Source organism: Trichomycterus rosablanca, chromosome 24 (genome assembly GCF_030014385.1).
Source record: "Trichomycterus rosablanca isolate fTriRos1 chromosome 24, fTriRos1.hap1, whole genome shotgun sequence".
NCBI lineage: Eukaryota > Metazoa > Chordata > Actinopteri > Siluriformes > Trichomycteridae > Trichomycterus > Trichomycterus rosablanca.
In genome coordinates this window covers 4,123,159-4,142,263 of record NC_086011.1, presented here as the reverse complement: position 1 = coordinate 4,142,263, position 19,105 = coordinate 4,123,159, and the positions used below count along the sequence as shown (strand labels likewise).

The 19,105-nt window shown below is 38.5% G+C and overlaps 1 protein-coding gene across 3 annotated transcripts in view; it reads right to left on the bottom strand.

Annotated features, from left to right (window-relative positions):
• Positions 1-19,105, bottom strand: part of slmapa (sarcolemma associated protein a) — a 46,722-nt gene that overhangs the window by 8,182 nt on the left and 19,435 nt on the right. For 2 of the 3 annotated variants that reach the window (XM_062987116.1, XM_062987117.1), the window contains exons 4-15: positions 17,867-17,903; positions 14,941-15,003; positions 14,628-14,723; positions 13,921-13,992; positions 13,687-13,827; positions 13,392-13,529; positions 12,625-12,793; positions 12,309-12,359; positions 9,940-9,999; positions 9,116-9,190; positions 7,169-7,249; positions 6,199-6,258 (exon numbers count right to left, since the gene is read on the bottom strand). In XM_062987116.1, the coding sequence (XP_062843186.1) occupies positions 6,199-6,258; positions 7,169-7,249; positions 9,116-9,190; positions 9,940-9,999; positions 12,309-12,359; positions 12,625-12,793; positions 13,392-13,529; positions 13,687-13,827; positions 13,921-13,992; positions 14,628-14,723; positions 14,941-15,003; positions 17,867-17,903 (1,043 nt within the window). The remainder of the gene's footprint in view (positions 1-6,198; positions 6,259-7,168; positions 7,250-9,115; positions 9,191-9,939; positions 10,000-12,308; positions 12,360-12,624; positions 12,794-13,391; positions 13,530-13,686; positions 13,828-13,920; positions 13,993-14,627; positions 14,724-14,940; positions 15,004-17,866; positions 17,904-19,105) is intronic. The other variant, XM_062987118.1, reaches the window with a different exon arrangement.

Sequence of the window (19,105 nt, the reverse complement as noted above, 5' to 3'; positions counted from 1 at the left end):
AACACAAGCCAATGCACTGCCTTGCTTAAAAACTAGCATTAAAAGATCTAATGGTTAAATAACATGGGTTAATAACTATGGTATAACTGTTCATTCTCCGTGTGGCTACATAGTTAATTAACCGTTTTTGCTTATAAGTGAACAATATAAATTACAATCCTTGTTATAAACATTATTTAGGCTGTATGGAAAAGAAACCTAAAGCCAGATACATATTTCTCTACACGTTCAATGAAATACAACAAAGCTCTTAAAGTTGTTCTGTTTGATGTAGTGCATAAATCTCATTCAGAGAAAGTCAGTCACAGCTATCATGTGGAGAATGCGACTGTTTGCAGGCCAAACCAACTGTAGAAAAGTTCCAGAGAAGCTTTAGGTTTAAGTGCTGTTGGACAAGCTGAAGAGATTTCCTTGCCGCTTCTTTCTCTTTCCTAAAACTTTAACCACGAGAGGCCTTTCCTCCTCAACCAACATGTGTTAAAAATAACAGGCTTTGGCAAAACCTCAACTCAAACCCTGAAACAGTGGATAGCACTTGTCTACATACAGATGTGTTCACTGATGTCATGCACTATTATTAGCCCAAGTGATTGTACTTCACATCCGATAGCTTTAGCTTCTGAATGAGGTTTTAACCAGGATTGGGTGAGTATTTAAGGCATGAGATTAACGCTGCCCATTGCCTGGTTAGTGAGTCTCTGATCTTCTGCCATAAATGTAAAGACAAGCCAAAATATAAACCATAAACAGGGAGTAAGCTCAGTATTACTGTAACTGCCAAGAGTACGGCTATAAGCTAATGCTTTAAAAATAAAATCAAGTCATTACGTCATTATAATATGATTTAATACTACTGCTCTGAAACTTAACTGCTGTAATGAAGACAGAAGTGTGTGCTATAGCTTTCATCAATTAAAAACAGAAAAAGCAAAATATTTTATGTAAAAGTTGTGATGAAGCAACTTGCAAACTTGTTTACCTTATGTCAAATTTTTACCTGAATAGTAATAGAAATCATTTTCAAACAACACCAGTGTTTTTAAATACGTCTACCAAATGTTTACCTGCATGGTAATCGTGCATGGTTTATTAAAGCTGTCACAATACCGTAATCTCATTGGTCAATACCAACATCGCTTTACTTTAACGATTCTCAACAAACAGGTACTCAAGTAAAACTACCTTTTCAGGATCAACTGTGTGCATATACAGTGTATCACAAAAGTGAGTACACCCCTCACATTTCTGCAGATATTTAAGTATATCTTTTCATGGGACAACACTGACAAAATGACACTTTGACACAATGAAAAGTAGTCTGTGTGCAGCTTATATAACAGTGTAAATTTATTCTTCCCTCAAAATAACTCAATATACAGCCATTAATGTCTAAACCACCGGCAACATAAGTGAGTACACCCCTAAGAGACTACACCCCTAAATGTCCAAATTGAGCACTGCTTGTCATTTTCCCTCCAAAATGTCATGTGATTTGTTAGTGTTACTAGGTCTCAGGTGTGCATAGGGAGCAGGTGTGTTCAATTTAGTAGTACAGCTCTCACACTCTCTCATACTGGTCACTGAAAGTTCCAACATGGCACCTCATGGCAAAGAACTCTCTGAGGATCTTAAAAGACGAATTGTTGCGCTACATGAAGATGGCCAAGGCTACAAGAAGATTGACAACACCCTGAAACTGAGCTGCAGCACAGTGGCCAAGATCACCCAGCGTTTTAAAAGAGCAGGGTCCACTCAGAACAGACCTCGCGTTGGTCGTCCAAAGAAGCTGAGTGCACGTGCTCAGCGTCACATCCAACTGCTGTCTTTGAAAGATAGGCGCAGGAGTGCTGTCAGCATTGCTGTAGAGATTGAAAAGGTGGGGGGTCAGCCTGTCAGTGCTCAGACCATACGCCGCACACTACATCAAATTGGTCTGCATGGCTGTCAACCCAGAAGGAAGCCTCTTCTGAAGTCTCTACACAAGAAAGCCCGCAAACAGTTTGCTGAAGACATGTCAACAAAGGACATGGATTACTGGAACCATGTCCTATGGTCTGATGAGACCAAGATTAATTTGTTTGGTTCAGATGGTCTCAAGCATGTGTGGCGGCAATCAGGTGAGGAGTACAAAGATAAGTGTGTCATGCCTACAGTCAAGCATGGTGGTGGGAATGCCATGGTCTGGGGCTGCATGAGTGCAGCAGGTGTTGGGGAGTTACATTTCATTGAGGGACACATGAACTCCAATATGTACTGTGAAATACTGAAGCAGAGCATGATCCCCTCCCTCCGGAAACTGGGTCGCAGGGCAGTGTTCCAGCATGATAATGACCCCAAACACACCTCTAAGACGACCACTGCTTTATTGAAGAGGCTGAGGGTAAAGGTGATGGACTGGCCAAGCATGTCTCCAGACCTAAACCCAATAGAACATCTTTGGGGCATCCTCAAGCGGAAGGTGGAGGAGCGCAAAGTCTCGAATATCCGCCAGCTCCGTGATGTCGTCATGGAGGAGTGGAAAAGCATTCCAGTGGCAACCTGTGAAGCTCTGGTAAACTCCATGCCCAGGAGAGTTAAGGCAGTTCTGGGAAATAATGGTGGCCACACAAAATATTGACACTTCAGGAACTTTCACTAAGGGGTGTACTCACTTTTGTTGCTGGTGGTTTAGACATTAATGGCTGTATATTGAGTTATTTTGAGGGAAGAATAAATTTACACTGTTATATAAGCTGCACACAGACTACTTTTCATTGTGTCAAAGTGTCATTTTGTCAGTGTTGTCCCATGAAAAGATATACTTAAATATCTGCAGAAATGTGAGGGGTGTACTCACTTTTGTGATACACTGTATATATGAACACACAATGTATTGTTGGATCTTAAAGACTACGCCATGACTATGCAGGTGACTGACAGTGGCTGGACAAAGTGAAATATTCAGTACCAGACATGCAGGTGACAGGTCAGTATTTTACTGTCTTTAACATTACAAATAACGATAGAGAAAATAACATAGACAAGACATATTTTATTGTGTTATCTTTTATATTTATACTAGACAACATAATAAAATGTGTCATGACTGTGATTAATGCTGAACAAACAGTGTGATGTTTCCCTCCAGCCTTACATGAAAACATGTAAATACATCCAACTGACTTTCAGCACGTGTATTAACAAATGACACAAAAGAAACAAATATGTGCAGATTGTTCATAAATAAAAAATCTCTAAAAGCTCAGGGCTTCACCGGCTTGTTTCTAGCTGAGTCGTTTCTATCTATAACTCAAAGTAACGAGTCATGCTTGCTGTGTTTGCATCTAACATGGCCAGGATCTCAGGGGGAATAAAGGGGAATAGAGCACCATTCTAACTGCTCCTCATGCACCTTTAATATTACATAGCCAGTAAATCCATATATAGTGGAAGTACAACAGACATGAACTTTAATCTTATTCAGACGGCCTGATGTCTTTCACAGCTGGTCTACTGGCAGCATGTGGTGCTCTCAGCCCAATAGCCTGAATAAAACTGCCCACATTTAACTCCACACTAAAGGAACATAGTCATAAATGCGGTTGACTAAATCTAAGCTTACATAACATTAAGAAACCAATTTGTAAACATTTAGTCATTCATAAGTTACTTCAGTGATAACAGCCTGTCAAAAATATACAGATCTAGTCTAAATAATGGTCGACAGAAGAAGCACTTTAGTGATGTGGGCTCTGTGTGACCCCTAAATAATTCAAATTTCTTTTAAATCCGCTACACCAAAAAATACAGAATCCTTGTTGTAGGGATGTAGCCTAAAGGAGCTGATTATTTGAAAAGTGCCTCAAGAAGATTTTAATAATTAAAAAGCAGTGTGCGAGGTTTTTACACTTGGTCTGAACACTGTTCCGCACCCAGGATCAAGAATGTAATCATCACAGGATTACGTTCACAAAGACACAGTAGATCTAAACCCTGGGCTCGACTGTCCAACTTAATCATGTCTAACATAAGAAAACAAAGAACTGTGGCTTTGGCAGCTGGTGCGTCTGTCACCCAGTTCCTTTCACCAAGTTCATTAACTAACACAAGTCTGTAAATGGCGACGTCCTCCCCCACATCTCCCAACATATTTACCAGAACCGATTTGTCAAAACTCCCATTAAAGGACAAGAGCTCACTGTGAACTGATGAGCAGGAAAAAGTGGTGACCTCAGCTCAGCTTTATCAACTGCTGAACATTCTAAAAGACCACAAGCTTTTCCTGGACTGCTAAGAATAGTCTAACAGCAGGACCAACATTTAGGTCATTTTTTTCTTTTCTTTTCTTTTCTTTGCTGGAATGCATATTTAAATAAATAAACAACATCCAAAACACACATTGCTGCTTGCTGAACATTGTTTTCATTTATTTACTGTGATTAATTATCGCTGTTCCCGTTAATACTGCCAAAATATTTCCAAAACAAGTCACATTATTTCCTGCTATTGTAAATGAGGTGAAATTTGTTTTACAAAATAATACATAATTATTTCTGTGAAATGTCTGCATTTTATTAGGGAGAAAAATTAAGACCTAAGTAACCACAGCAAGAAACTACAAAACTAAACTTTAATTATGAATTTAAAAAAGTCATATTTCAGTGTAGTGTGGCTGAGAATCCTCAACAATCTCCCACCAACTAGGTAAAAAAGAAAAAAACCCTCATAACACCCACATAAAATAATAGAAAATTTTCGGATTATTAACACTTGCATTTGTGGATTAAATGTAATTCTTTAAACCTACCAGCATGTGTCTGGGTAACATAAGAGAGAACTCAGTATAGAATTGTCCTGATGGCAAATAGAAGCAACAATAGCAGCACCAAGTGTTCAAAGCAGAAACTTCATTTGGTTCATCATAAAATTAAGGGATTTTAACCAAAGGTTCAGAACCACGAAAAAGGGGGTCACACCATGGTCTCAGAGTATAAAGCTGGGAATTTACTAAATCACCAAAGTGGTATTGAAAAAATAATTGTTAAGTTTACTGGATCATTCCTAATTCCAAATCCAAATAATCCACCTATGGTACAGATTATTATTATTATTATTTTTTTTTTTATCATTATTAATGTACATTGTACATTATGGCATTTAGCAGCCCACTTATCCAAAGTAACGTGCAATTGTAACCTAATACACTGCAAGCAAATGAGGATTAAGGATCTTGCTTAGGGGCCCAACAGTGGCATCTTGGTGGTGGCCGGGCTTGAACCAGTCTCCTTCATCAGTAGTCCAGTATATTAACCCAGGGCTACCACTGCCCACATGTAAAAGGCTTTGGCCATAAAAACTACATTAAAAACTTAATAATCTTAATCAATCATTTTATTTAGGTTGACTGCATGAAACTAGATTGATTGATTGATTACTTTATTGATCCCCAAAGAGAAACTGAAGGGAAATAAAGAACTGCGTCACATAACTACGGTGCTGAAATTCTCCTTTGGGAGATCCTGACCACCAATTATGGTGAAGAGCAAATGGATCCACAGTGCAGTGACCCGGAGTGAGACCCCCAGACACAGCACTGTATGACTCAGCTTGCCTGTCTTTAGAACAGAGTTATGTGTTTTAATCCGCTACACCATGGACACAGCAAAGCCGAATTAAACAGAGACCAGAGGAATGCGCAAACTTTTCTACAAGGATGGAAAGCAGCATAACCCTAACCTTTAAAAAGCCAGGCTGGTCATACTCAAGCTATGTTAGACTCTCAGCTCCAAATTAGTTTGTCACCAGTTTAAATTAGTTCTGATCCTTTAATATGGATGAGTGGAAGTGTTTTATTCTCAGGAGTTTAAAATGAGTTCTCAATAAACATGGATACTTTACATTTATATTACAGATGTATATTTAGATCATTCTGTTTTCATTTAGACCTTAATGCTAAATGTACGTGACATTTTGGTCCCGGTTGGACCATTCCTGCCTAATTACGCTCTAATTACTTCACATTCCTGGGCTTCCATTAGCATGTGTCTTAGTGAAGCAGTAATAGAACAGCAGCAGATCAGACCATATACAACAGGCACCATCAACACCTCACTTTATGAACTGTCATATGTGCCACACTTATGAGCTTAAATAGGAATTATAGAATGCTAAAAAATGTTAGTGGTTTTACCTTATTGATGAATAAAAAGGGAAAAGTACCTTTAATCAGGGAAACCCTGTTCTGAGTTTCATTTAGCTCCTGCTCGTCCATTTGTCCGTCTACAAAAGAAACAAAACCAGGATTACAGATCTGTTTCAACTTAAGAATTAAAACAGCCTCCTAATTTCTGGTTAGCAATTATGATACAGCTTATGATTTCTTGGAGCCCATATAAAAGGATAACTTTTACTCTGCCATTAATGAGTACATACACTGATTTCTTGCCAAAGTCAAAAAGGAAAGCCAAACTGTCGCATCATGCTGAGAGGAAATTAGTCCAGATGGTTAGACGCAAGCCAACCAAAAAAGAACCAGCAAAAAGCAGGTCTGTCATGAATTAAAAGTTGATGAAACATGGAAGACTGTGTTAACAGTCTAGCCAGTTTATTCCGCCGTGAGCTTCAAGGCTGCAATGCAAGAAAGAAGCCTCTGTCCCAGAGTTTCGCTAAATCAACAATAAACCTCGATCAAGGTTTTGGATCAGCTGATTTAGCTTTTTTGCACACCAGCCTTTAGTTTTATTAGCTAGGTAATGTCAAACTTTTCAACTCAGTAATAATAATAATAACGATAAGCAGCTTTAATTTTGTGGTGAAGATTACAGTCGGCTCACTTGACTAAACAATCCAACCCATTTTCTAAACTAACAGTTTATATTTCTAAAGCTTCATCCAAGTGCTGTAAAAAGTTAACTAATATCTAATAGCTTGTGGTAATAGACACAACTGTTTAGTAAAACCTTATTAATAATGATAACAATAAAAATGATCATTATTATTAGTAGTAGTAGCCAGTTATGATTCCATGTTGGAGAACAGCAACATAAAAGGACTGTTTCTGGAGTCCCAAAAATAATAAAGGTATTTAACATTCAGGTAATTTCATAAAAGTCCATGTAATAAGTCCAGCTTATTATAGTAAACAAGGGTAGGACAGAGTTTTTCATAGTAAGTAAAAGCTACTGATTACCTGAAGTGTCGTCACTGCTCTTGTCCTTGCTGGGGCTGAGTGTGTCTGACATATCTGACTCTTTAGCATCTAACTGATTTTCTGTGGGGAGTCGGAACACACCACTTAAATGAACGAGGGGTGAAGACACAAGCAAACAAGTCCAAACAGTTTAAAGCTACAATTCAAACCCAGTCATCTGCCTGGTACCGTTTACATTTTCATACACATCACAACGTGAACTATAGTACTCTGTAAATAAACAGGCACATCGCTGATAATAAAATGCTACAGTTGGAACGGGCACCTGCAGCGGTCGGCTGTTCTGAGTGCAGATTTATTCACCACACATGGTCATACCTCAGAGCTGAGCTTTCAGAGCAGATACAGTTACATTCTAAAATAGTTCAAGCTTTTGTTTAGGGATCGGCCCTGTTCCCGGAGACTGAAAACGGGTCATTTGTTATTGGACAATGGCATGTGCTGTGATGGTGGGATGTTAAAGCAAGTGTATTAAAATCATGAAAAGTGGTTAACTAAAACATTAGTTATCCTCATTAGTCCTATACTATGAGAGAATATTTTTAATATCTTGTATGAAACATCAGGAATGCATCAAGCCAATACGGACAGCTCCTATGTATATTCTACCCTTTTTATATCAGCACGTTTTGTAAAAGCAGAACATTCTTTCTGTTTATGGGGTTTAATCCTCCATAATAACACAAATACAGGAAACGAAACATGTTAAAGTACAGCTTTCTGCCAACACAGAGACATTTACCAAGCAGCATGATCCTGGGGTGTCTGTGATTTACTGATTTATAGTGTATTCATTCAAGTAAGAAATATCAAGTATTTCTTATTATTGGATTCTTTCTATTTTATTTTTCTATTTGAATCTGTGCCATCATCTGTCCTATAAAGCACTTTAAATATAAAAATGAATAAATGAATAATAAGAAAATTGAAAATATAATGATGAGAACCGCTTCTCTAGATATAATACATGTATGTGAATAAAACTGGTGAAGTCCCGTATAATTACATATCAGGCATTTCAGCAGGGTCATTACATAAATAAAAACAAAGATCTTCTCAGTTGTATTCAGTGTTGTTTCTTTAGGTTTCCTTTTCAGGACACAAAGGTTTAGAATTTAAACTTCATTTGCTCCTGCCGCCCTAATAAACCTTCATATCCGACCACCTAAAAACCAAAATATGTGCAGAATTTTAATATCATTAAAGCCTGGAAACCAAGTGTCCTTATAAGGTCTTCACACAGTAATTCCATGTTTTGTCCTAACACTAACACCGCTGACACAACATGGACTGTTCCACTTGGATGAAAATAAAATAAAGCAGTGATGTCAGAGCGACTGGTGAGTAAGTGTTTAAAGAATTGGCTGCAGCTGAGCTGCTCTAATGTGAAAGCTGGATTTTGTGCTTCTAATCCCAAAGGATAAAAAGCAGCTGCTGGGCCAGATGTTACACGAGTGGAAGTCACACACAAACCATCAGTTGCTAAAACCTGGGAGATTTCAGGTTTAAATGAAAGCATACTGTATGCAGAGATTTGTTTACATTTAGGAGCATTAATCTATTCCCACGTGGTAGGATTTGGAATGCACTTACAGGCAGACCTGTTGTAGAGTTTTACCAGCTCTCAGTAGAAAGTGCACACATGCGTACAAGCGCACACACCCACACACCCACCACATGTGGTAAGTATTTGGGGAAATGATATCATTTCTAAGCTCTTTAACTACTTACTAAAACAGAACCGTTATATGAGATGGAAAAGAGACTCAAATCCATCACGTTCCAACATCATTTCTGAAATCTCTGAAGGAAAGTGAGACTGAATTATGACTGAAATTTTTTTTAACAGTTTAATTCTGAGCAAAGAAAAAAGTGCAAACACACGATTAAACCTTATTATGTAATGTGCAAAATCCAGAAGCTTACCTTTTAGTTTATCTGGACTAGTGAAACTGTTGTCAACAGCAGTTTGATTGTTCTGAAGGTGTGCATCAATGACTTCTGAAAAATAAAATTTCATATCAACGACATTATTCTCTCTCTTAGTTACATAGTGAAGATATTAACACAAAGGACGACTCATCGTCCATTCTTCTGGTCTAGTCCTGTTATTGATAAGAATCTGAGTAATAATTCAGCTAGGGTTTGAGAGAAAAGCTCTTTTATAGTTGGTGCTATGCAAAGTCGCCGCATTTCATGTTGATATATCGTACATTTTCTTGATTAAGTGTGGGGTACCCTCCTTTATTGGGGGGAGTGCATTAGCTTTGTATGTTCAATGCGGCATAATACTATTGATACACATATCAGCCAATACAGAGTAAAAATACACTTGATCATGATACAATTTCCCTTTTATCAAAAGGGGTCAACGTTTAGCTTTAATAAGCGACTTTTAATGGTTTGGATAACTTTACATTAAGATATATAGCCAAAATGTTTTAATGGTGTTTGTATATTAATGAATCTTTATCACAACAGAGTTTTTATAATGATTTTAAATGACTAATAATGCAACTCAAAACAATAAGGCAAATAAACAAACAGAAATTGTATTCATTGCAGGAACTCGTGTTTCCCTTGTGAAATAAAAGTACTAAAGAATTAACTGTGATAAAATATTATTTATCCAGCTTAAATGAAAGTGAACTAACAGGCAAAAAGCTTTAAAACTGTAATATTACTGAGGACTACCAATGACTTTTGGGAAGGGGGGGTGAAGTTATGAAGTTAAACCGCCATCCTCTTACCGTCGAAGTTGGACAGCTTGTGAATGGAAGAGTCAACGGCTCCTTTTAGTTGCTTGACAGCTATCCAAAGAACAAAAAGAACTTGATTAACCATGAACTGTTCAAACAGTGAATGAGGATTAGGACTGTTCAGCAGTCAATAAAAATACAAAATGGATATTTACAAGTCATTTTAGACATTTTATCCTTTAGTAAATGGAAAACTGTCCATTTAAAGCACTGCTTGTTTTAAAAGCTAATACTCTCCAACCCAAGCATGCAGGTGAGAGGACAAAAACCCCACAGAAAGGTAAACAAAGGTCAGAGGAAAGTGAGATGGTAACAGGTAGCATGCAAAGTCAATTCATTTTAAGTCTGAGGCTACACACTCCCCCTCCTTTGCAGCTATAACAGCCTTTAATCTTCTGTAAAGGTTTTCCCACCAGACCTGAGCGTGTGTCTGTGGAACTTGGGAAAACTTGGGAACTTCAAAAAAAGCATTTGTAAGGTCAGGTGCTGATGCTGAATGAGAAGGCCTGGCTCACAGTTGATGACTTTACTCATCTCAAAGGTGTTTAGTGGAGTTGAGGTCATGGCTCTGCTCAGGACACTGCAGTTACTTGTCAAATCATGTCTTTTTGCACAAAAGCATAGTCATTCTGAAACAGGAAACGGCCTTTCCTAATACTTTCAGCCAAACAGTGTAAGCCATATCCTCGAACCATCCACTCAAACCATAACACAGTAGGTTTTACCAGAATCCTGAACTAAACCTGTTAAACACATTTATAATGAGGAGAAACTGCATGGCTCTCCAAATACGTAATAAGCTTTTTCGTTGTCGTCGAGTAAAAACAAAGGCTCCCTAGTGGCTCCGCAGCTCATTAGCGCGGCTATAGAAGGCAGTGGAAAGAATGCTGTGTACTCACGCTGGCACTCAATGAACTGTTGGATTAAAGTGCGGTCCCCTCCACTCTTTAAAAGAAAGTGGTCTAACAAAGAAAGGAAAACCCACCATTAAATAATAATAATGGCTTGAATGGAAAATGTCCCCCTAGTTAAGGTTAAGGGGTGTTAGGTGGTGGTTTATTATTAAAAAAAAAAGGAAGAAAAAAAGCCAGCTTTGTGACATTCAACATGACTGGGATGCAAAGGGCTGGACAAGAACAGACAAAACAAGCAACAAATAAACCCAAAATCCTCTGGTGCACCACTGATACCTGGTCTCAACTGAGTTAATGAACACTCCCTGTATCAGCACCATTATTACTGGTGTGTGACTGACCGTTTGTAACAACCCCACTAGCTAATACTTGATTATTTCTGTTAGATGATTTTTTTCACCTGGCCGATCAACAAGCTTCTGGCACAATTCCAGCTGACCACTCTAATTAGCAGAATTGGTAGTGTTAAAAATTAGTTGGTTTCTGACACATACTTGACATATTTCCAAAATATTAGCCTAAAAAAGACATGATTGGAATTCCAGGCTGCTATGAGCTTTTAAGTGTCTCAGTGCAGATTATTTCGTTTAAAAAGGCTGCTGTAAATGATAAGTTGAAAATTCCACAGCTGATTTAAAAAGGTTGTTAGTCTGGATGTGGGGGGAAAAATTATGCATAGTGCACGCTGTCCGAATGTTTATTTACCTAAGCTGAACTAACTAACTCAGGGCAGCTCCAAAAAGAGATTTTAAACATTTGAAACGTCCAAGAATTCATTCAGGTTTTGTTCTCAGTCCACAGTGATTACGACAGCTTGGATGATAAACCTTCTGTGTTCATAAGTCAGAAAAGTTATGAAGAGACAAGTCTTTGCTTGGTATCGATTTCTTTACCTCTTTACCTGAATTAAAACAAAATTGTTATTAAAGCAGGCGGCTGTGCTGGTCAAGACTCTACAAGATGGACTGTACAAGGAAGTAAAGCACACTGCAGTGGTGCTGGTGTGTCTGCATGCATGTGCTATAATTCTGCACAGGGCCATATATGCATACTGTACAGCTACACTAAAAACAGGACCACGGGCGTCTGAAGGAAACCCCAGCAACTGGTTCTGACTGCGCAAAAACATCGTCCAAAAACCCAGTAATTACTTCCTCATAGAACATTTTCTTTATCTGGTGAAAACAAACTAAAATAAACACTGAACTAATTCAAATCTAAATCCTGACTCCAAAATAAAAATGAAAATAATTACTGCCAATTATAACGACTTAAACCGAGTTGAGCGAAGCACACTGCTTCCTCTGGAACAGAAAGACTGGAAACGAAGACTGAATGCAGACAGGGAAAAGAAAACAGGCAACAGAAGGTAAGTTCTCATGCCAAATTAGTAGGTGATGCAAGTACAGCAGACGACACTAACTGCCAAGGTCAACCCAAACTCACCTAAACTGTCGTTTTCCTTTATGCTTTTCTCCTGCAGTTGTTCTAAGCGGACTGAAAAACCACAATGGAAAATAAGAGATGACGACAAAAATAAATAAATAAAAATAAAAAATAAATAAATAAAAACCTAAATCAAGCAGTTTAAAAGTTACACACTTGTATGGGTTATCCTGGTTTATCTTCTTACTCATACACACAAACCTTTTTAAATAAAATACAAGTAATATGTGTAATGTACTGGGCATCCAGGAATTCCTGGTGAGGATCTGAAAGGACCGAGGCTCACGCCGGTTGTGTCTGTGCTCAGGTATTCTACCTTGAAGAGCAGTGAGCCTCTCGTTGGTGAAGTCATTATCAGCTTGTAGTGCTTCGATGCGAGCTTGAAGTGCTTGTTCTTTTTCCTCCATCTCCTCGATTTGCAGCTGCAGCTCCTTCTTCTCGTTCTGTCCTTTCTGAGTGAGCTCCTCCTGTCGACCCTCGGCCAGCTGAATCGATGACAGGACAGGTAGTTACTCCTTACACAAGATTCATCAAGTTCAAGTTCAATGTCAAACACGGTCATGGACAATTTTGTATCTCCAATTCCCCTCACTTGTTCTTTGGACTGTGGGAGGAAATTGGAGCTCCCAGAGGAAACCCACGCAGACACGGGGAGAACATGCAAACAGCACACAGAAAGAACCTGGACCGCTCCAACTGGGAATTGAACCCAGGACCTTCTTGCTGTGAGGTGACGGTGCTACCCACCGAGCCACTGTGCCGCCGACAGGACACCAATACAACGGTCACATTGTATGTATCCAGGGTTCGAATCCCCACTGGTTGGGTGCCTACACAGGCATGACTGGCTATGTCTAAGAAAGGATGGCTGAACAGCCTAGCTATTCGTAGGTGCACTTATCGGTGCGCTATCAGTAGCCAAATAAAAATCAAGCGTATTTTATCAGGCAGGGTATCCGTCATAAAAACTGTGCCAAATAAGTTATCCGAACCAGAACGATCTGCCGTGGTGACCTTTAAATATGGGAGTATCCAGAAGAAATGCCGAAAGATTCTGACGTGGACTGACATTGGCCTTCCTACCTTAATCTTATCAGTGAGATCCTTAATCTCATTCACAGCCCCATTGTACTTGTTGGCCAGCTCTCTGAGCTCCTCCTGGGTTCTCTCGTTCATCTCCTTCAGGTGTGTACATTCATCCTCTGTGTTGCTCAGAGTCCTCTGCAGAACACAGTATAAGACAGAAGAATCTTGTACTACATTTTCTACATTAGCTTTAGTACAGAACAAATGAAAACATTAATTACACACTCACACAGAAATGTAGCACTGAAATAAAACGTGTCAGCAGCTCAATCTAAGATCTGATCCATCTTACCTCTACTTCTGATAGCTTCCTAACCACCTCGATTTTCTCCTGAAGAACCTGCCTCAGGGACTCTTTGGCTGTGGTCTCATAATTGAGTTTGTCCTCTGTTAGGGCTAACAGCTCCTTTCGGATGCCATCCTCAGTTTGGTTCTGAAAGGATTAACACGTTTTAGCAAGAAGAACTAAAACGGTTGTGGCTGCTAACTTGAAAGAAGTTTTTTTCTCTGAGATAAAAGGACTTACTTTAGAATAAGCCTGCAACTGGTTTCCCATCACTTCCAATCTGGAGAGCAACCGGTCTTCATCGATTAAAGCCTGCAAGGGGCATTCGGTCAGTATATGTTTGATTGAAATAGGTATTAGGCAAATATACCAAAGTGGGGTAGCTACCCCCCTTACAAAATATAAGTGTGTTAAATGTGTGTCCGGTGCATCATCTGATGTAGACCACCTGATCAATATGTTGCTCTGCTTGTATTCTTACTTTGTTGAAAATGATAGAACATGAAGAACAATATTTCATGAAGTTTATTTTTGGCAATGAGTGTTCCATTCTGTTTGCCACATATTTTTAAGTAGACAGATATAAGTGGTTTGGCATCTGATGGGGGAAGTTTACAGTCTGTTGTTTCAGTTCAGGGTTTAAGGCAGTGGACTAGTAATCAGCACTGCCAGGTTCCCTCAGCCACCCTTGAGCAAGGCCTTTAAGTCTCGTTTGCTTGGCTTGCATTTAATCCAAACTGTAAGATGTTTTGGACAAAAGTGAAAATGTAAGAGGTCATGTGAAATTAGGGCACATACATACGCTGCACTGCAAAGCCTAAACACACTGTGCTCTACGGACCCAAACTACACCTTAATGACACATGATGTCACAGTGCATCAAAACAATGTTTTTCAGAAATACACGACCAGCTTAAGAGGCGAAGTCTCAAACTAAAGGACCTTACCTGCCAGCTGCTCTCTGAGGCCTCCTGTGTGCTGGCGAGGAGCCTCTGCAGCGTGGCTAACTTCTGCTCCAGCATCTGCTCCCTGTGTAAAGCCTCCTAACGAGATGCAAATTAGAAAGAATGAGAAAATATAAAACGTACGAGTTTTAAATATAGCTGCACCACTTTGTCAGCTGGTCAGGCGAAGATTAGTGGTGAATTCATTACAATACAAACACTGGGGGGGGGGGGAAACAACTCTGAATTTTCATTTTTGTCCCACTGAACCACTGGTTAGATCAAAAAGCCACTAGATGTCAGTGTGGTGCCATACCTGGAGATACTGGGAGAGCTGAAACAGTTCCTGAGAGTACATACTAGGCATATTTGCAGCAACCTAAAAGGTACACAAGGGAAACCACCATGAAACAGGGTAACCACACAAACCTCAAGGCAAGATTTGAATACTTGAATCAGATACACAAGCTCCTCACCTCATGTAGAAATTGAATAATGCTTCAGGAAATTCATTTACAAAACAAAAAGCTTGTTTTGTTCTTTTATTTATTTAACCTTCTGACAGGTCAATGTTCATTTGGTCCTCCATGTAAATGCTGTACAATAATCACAATATTAGCTGCCAACCGTGAAACTGGAAAGCAAACTAATGAGAAATAAGAAATGCCAGAATGTGGGGGATGTGCCACTCCACCCTTATAAACACAAGAATGAGACAAGAACAATTTCATCCAAACCAACGGTGTCAGATACAGCAGTCAGATGGGTGATCAAAACACAGAGGCACGTTTACGAGTGCCTGTAAATGGGCAAAACGCTGGCAGGCCCAATTCCTGAGGTGTGAAGACAAGCCAGACAGTTCACAGCCTGTCTAAGTCAGTGCCCACATGCTAAAATCTAGAATTTAGAAAGTGGGATCAGTGTCCATTTTTAATAAACCATCATAAACGAAAAGAGGAATAAATGTGTGAATGTCAGACATGGCTGATATAATGCTGAAGGGTTAAAAACTGATTCAGACGCAATTTGCACAATCTGAAATGTTGAGCAAGAGCAAACATTTCATACGTATTAGACAAACTCGCACCTGGAGCAAAGGGCGAGAGCATATTTAGACATGTCTGTCATGCATACCATCAAACCACAGCAGCAGGGTTTTTCTTCTTTTCTGTTTAATTTGAAGAATTTGAATATAAAAAATAAAACGTTATGGTTGTAGTGCAGAAAATCTCAATTTTGCATTAATTTATTAAAACAGGACATTATTAAATTGTCTATATCCTGGTCAGGGTCGTAGCGGGCCTGATACCACTGGGAAACACTAAATGTGAGCAGGGATACAACAGGGGACATGGTGCTAATCTATCACTGAGCTTTAGTCACAAAACATATCCAATCATGTGCAGTATGTGGCCCACTCAGCTAATAGAACAGTAGTGGGCTAGCATAACAGACCTAATAAACCCAGACCATCACAGCATCACTGTGAATAAATTTTTTTTAAATGTGTTAATTATATATAATATAATTATATTCACATTCTACAATCTACGCCCCTAAAAAAAAGGCACAGAAAGCATCAATTTACTTTTGCACCTAAACTTCTGCCCTGCTCAGCGGTTAAGGGATCTAGTCCGGCCACTGCTGGACCCTAAAACAAGGAGCTTAATCCTAAATTGCAAGGTATTGTCAAAATGAATGCCTAATGTAAATAAAACACTAACTGTAATAAAGTTAGTAATAATAATAATGTTTATTTTTTGCATAAAGCTTTGCAAGAACAATTAGCAGTTCGATAAAAGGGGCAAAATCTTATTTTGGAATGACCAGTAAAAAGACAGCGGTGTTTTCAGCTACAATCTGAAAAAGTGTCCATAAGTGACAGAAAACAGTGGATGAAACCCAGCGAGTAGCGGTTTATTGACCCACAGCTATTCACACAAATCACCTGAGCAGCACGTGATGGGATCAGATTAACAGGCTGATGAATGGAGAGTCCGATTTCAGATACATAGTAACAGTCACTATCACGGACGGACGGGAGGCTGAAGGTCGGGGTGAAAAGACTTAATTTCATTTCAGCATGCTCACTAACATGATTAGCGTTGTGAAATAGACCCAGTACTATCAAGTGTTGAGGTGAAAAAACTCTGCTGTGTGTTACGAAGGGTTCTGACCATGAAACTGAAATTCCTCTCCAGTAGGTGCCATCCAGTAAGAGGAACACTAGGAGAGGAAAGCCAGACTGCATTATTTATTTGTTTGGGGTTCTGCCAGCATGCTATTCATAAATACATTATATAAACGACCCCCTGACACAGGAAGCTATACGGTAATCAGTGATAAGAGAAATGTTTTTGCCCAAATAAGCACCACAACAGTCGAGCATTATGTAATTTTGTGTAAACTGGTTGCAAAAAGAAAAATCTATAAATAAAACAATAAATGTTAGCAATGTGTCAAAGTTTATATACAAATTAAGAACAAGAGAGCATTATTTACAAGATATATTTCCAAGGCAAGGAATTTTTCTTTAAAACGAAGAGGGAAAGGAGGGGCACAATAATAAATAATGCTGCTTTATTTCCAGGGTGTCTGACAGGAGAATGTAAACCCTGTAGTGGCCAACTGCATTTCTTTTTTTAATCAATGGATCCTTTTTAAAAACGGTAGGTTAAATTGTAGTCATAGGTTTGGTTGCTGGTCCATAACAGTGGAAGTGTGTTTTTTTAAAGCTATATTAAATACATTAAAAATACTGGCCTGAACAAAATAATAAATAAAAATCATATCAAAATAATACAATAATGTTTGCTCTTTAAAAAACCCACAACAGTGTTTTATGTGTGTTGTCAGTGGACCATTGACGCCCACTAGCTTATTTATAAATATAAGTATATGCATTCTAAATACTTAATTTCTGTTAATGGTCTTTTTTGATGTGTTTAGATCTCTAGCCCAAAAGGCTATGACAAAAGGAAAATATTTGCAAGACAACTAAATTAGAGAGAACAGAACAAACAGTAGACTGAAGAGCAGATGATGTAATAGAACTGTTATAAACATTAGAAGGAAAAAAACTGCCCGCATGCTGCACACTGAGAGAAATCAGATGTCTTAATATGGACTAACAAAAGAGGCCCGAGTCGAATTACTCTGATAAATTTTCCATCACATACATACCAGAGGAAAAGTTTCTGAGGAAACCAAAAGTAAAAACAGTTTAAAAAAAGTCGACTTACCTTATCAACAGGCAGTGGTAGCGGTGCTTGAATGACACTGGAAGAAAAACAGATCGATAATGAGTTAAAACGCTGACCGGTCTAACTCATGGCAGTTCATGTAAAGTTCATGTCCATTCCAAACCCAAACTCTTGCTTCTTCTAAGTGTAAATGGGCTAAACTTTGCTCTGGTTTAATGTTTAACTGTGACGCAGCAGGTGAATGGCAGCTGAGTAACCAAGGAGCTGAAAATCCCTCCCAGATAAGAGCTAACAACTCAGCTTAGACCAAAGTTAACGTTGGAATTACACTAAGATCAGATTCATTCTATTATAATTTTCTGTTCAAAGAAAGCAGCATTTGGGGAAATGAACACCTTCTTAATTGTTATGCACAGGAGTAGATCTTTTTTAGGGTTGTGTGACTGCTGCTGCCAATGGAAACACTGCATAGGTAGAGTAAAAAATTGTAATTAAATTTGGGCAAATATTGGAGGCGAATGTGACAGTCAGTCAGTAAGTTATGCTAAAGACAGGGTACTTCAACAAAAAGACAATGACTCAAAACACCTCAAAATTCCAGATGCTAAAGCTTTTAGAACTAATTCCACTAAATTCCTGACAATTATTACATAAATTAATGAATAGATCTTAATGATATTGTGCCTGAAAGACACCCAATAAGCTGTAAATCTGTAAGTCCAAGTAAAAAAAAAAAAATTACAATGTTTAACCAACTTAATTATATTAAGTAAATTTAAAAGGGAATTTGGTGATTGCAACATGCACACAAAACTGAATCAGGGACAAAAAAAAGAGTAAAAAGTTCACAGAATATTCAAGTTATGCCAACCACAATAATCAGTTAAATTAATAAAAATCTGGGTATGAGAGGAGGGTATGAGAGGAGGAACCACCATAGGTTCAATCTTTGCCTGCAAAGATGGTCTTGAGCCTTGGCTCAATCAGTTATAAAAGAACATACAATATAATAGTGGAAATAATTTAGGTATTTTACCATCTACTGTATATAATACTGTGAAAAGAATCAGGGAATCTGGGGACAAAACATTACTTCATGTAGGACAAGGTTAATATTCAGATTATTATTAGAGGATGTTAAGGATTTTATACTTGGCATTTGGTTGGCCCACCTGTTAGATGAGTGAACAAAGCACAAAAAATAAATTACTAAATCAACTAAGGTTCCACAAAATGTGCAGAAATGTCCCTATCACACTGTTATTATTATTTTGTTGG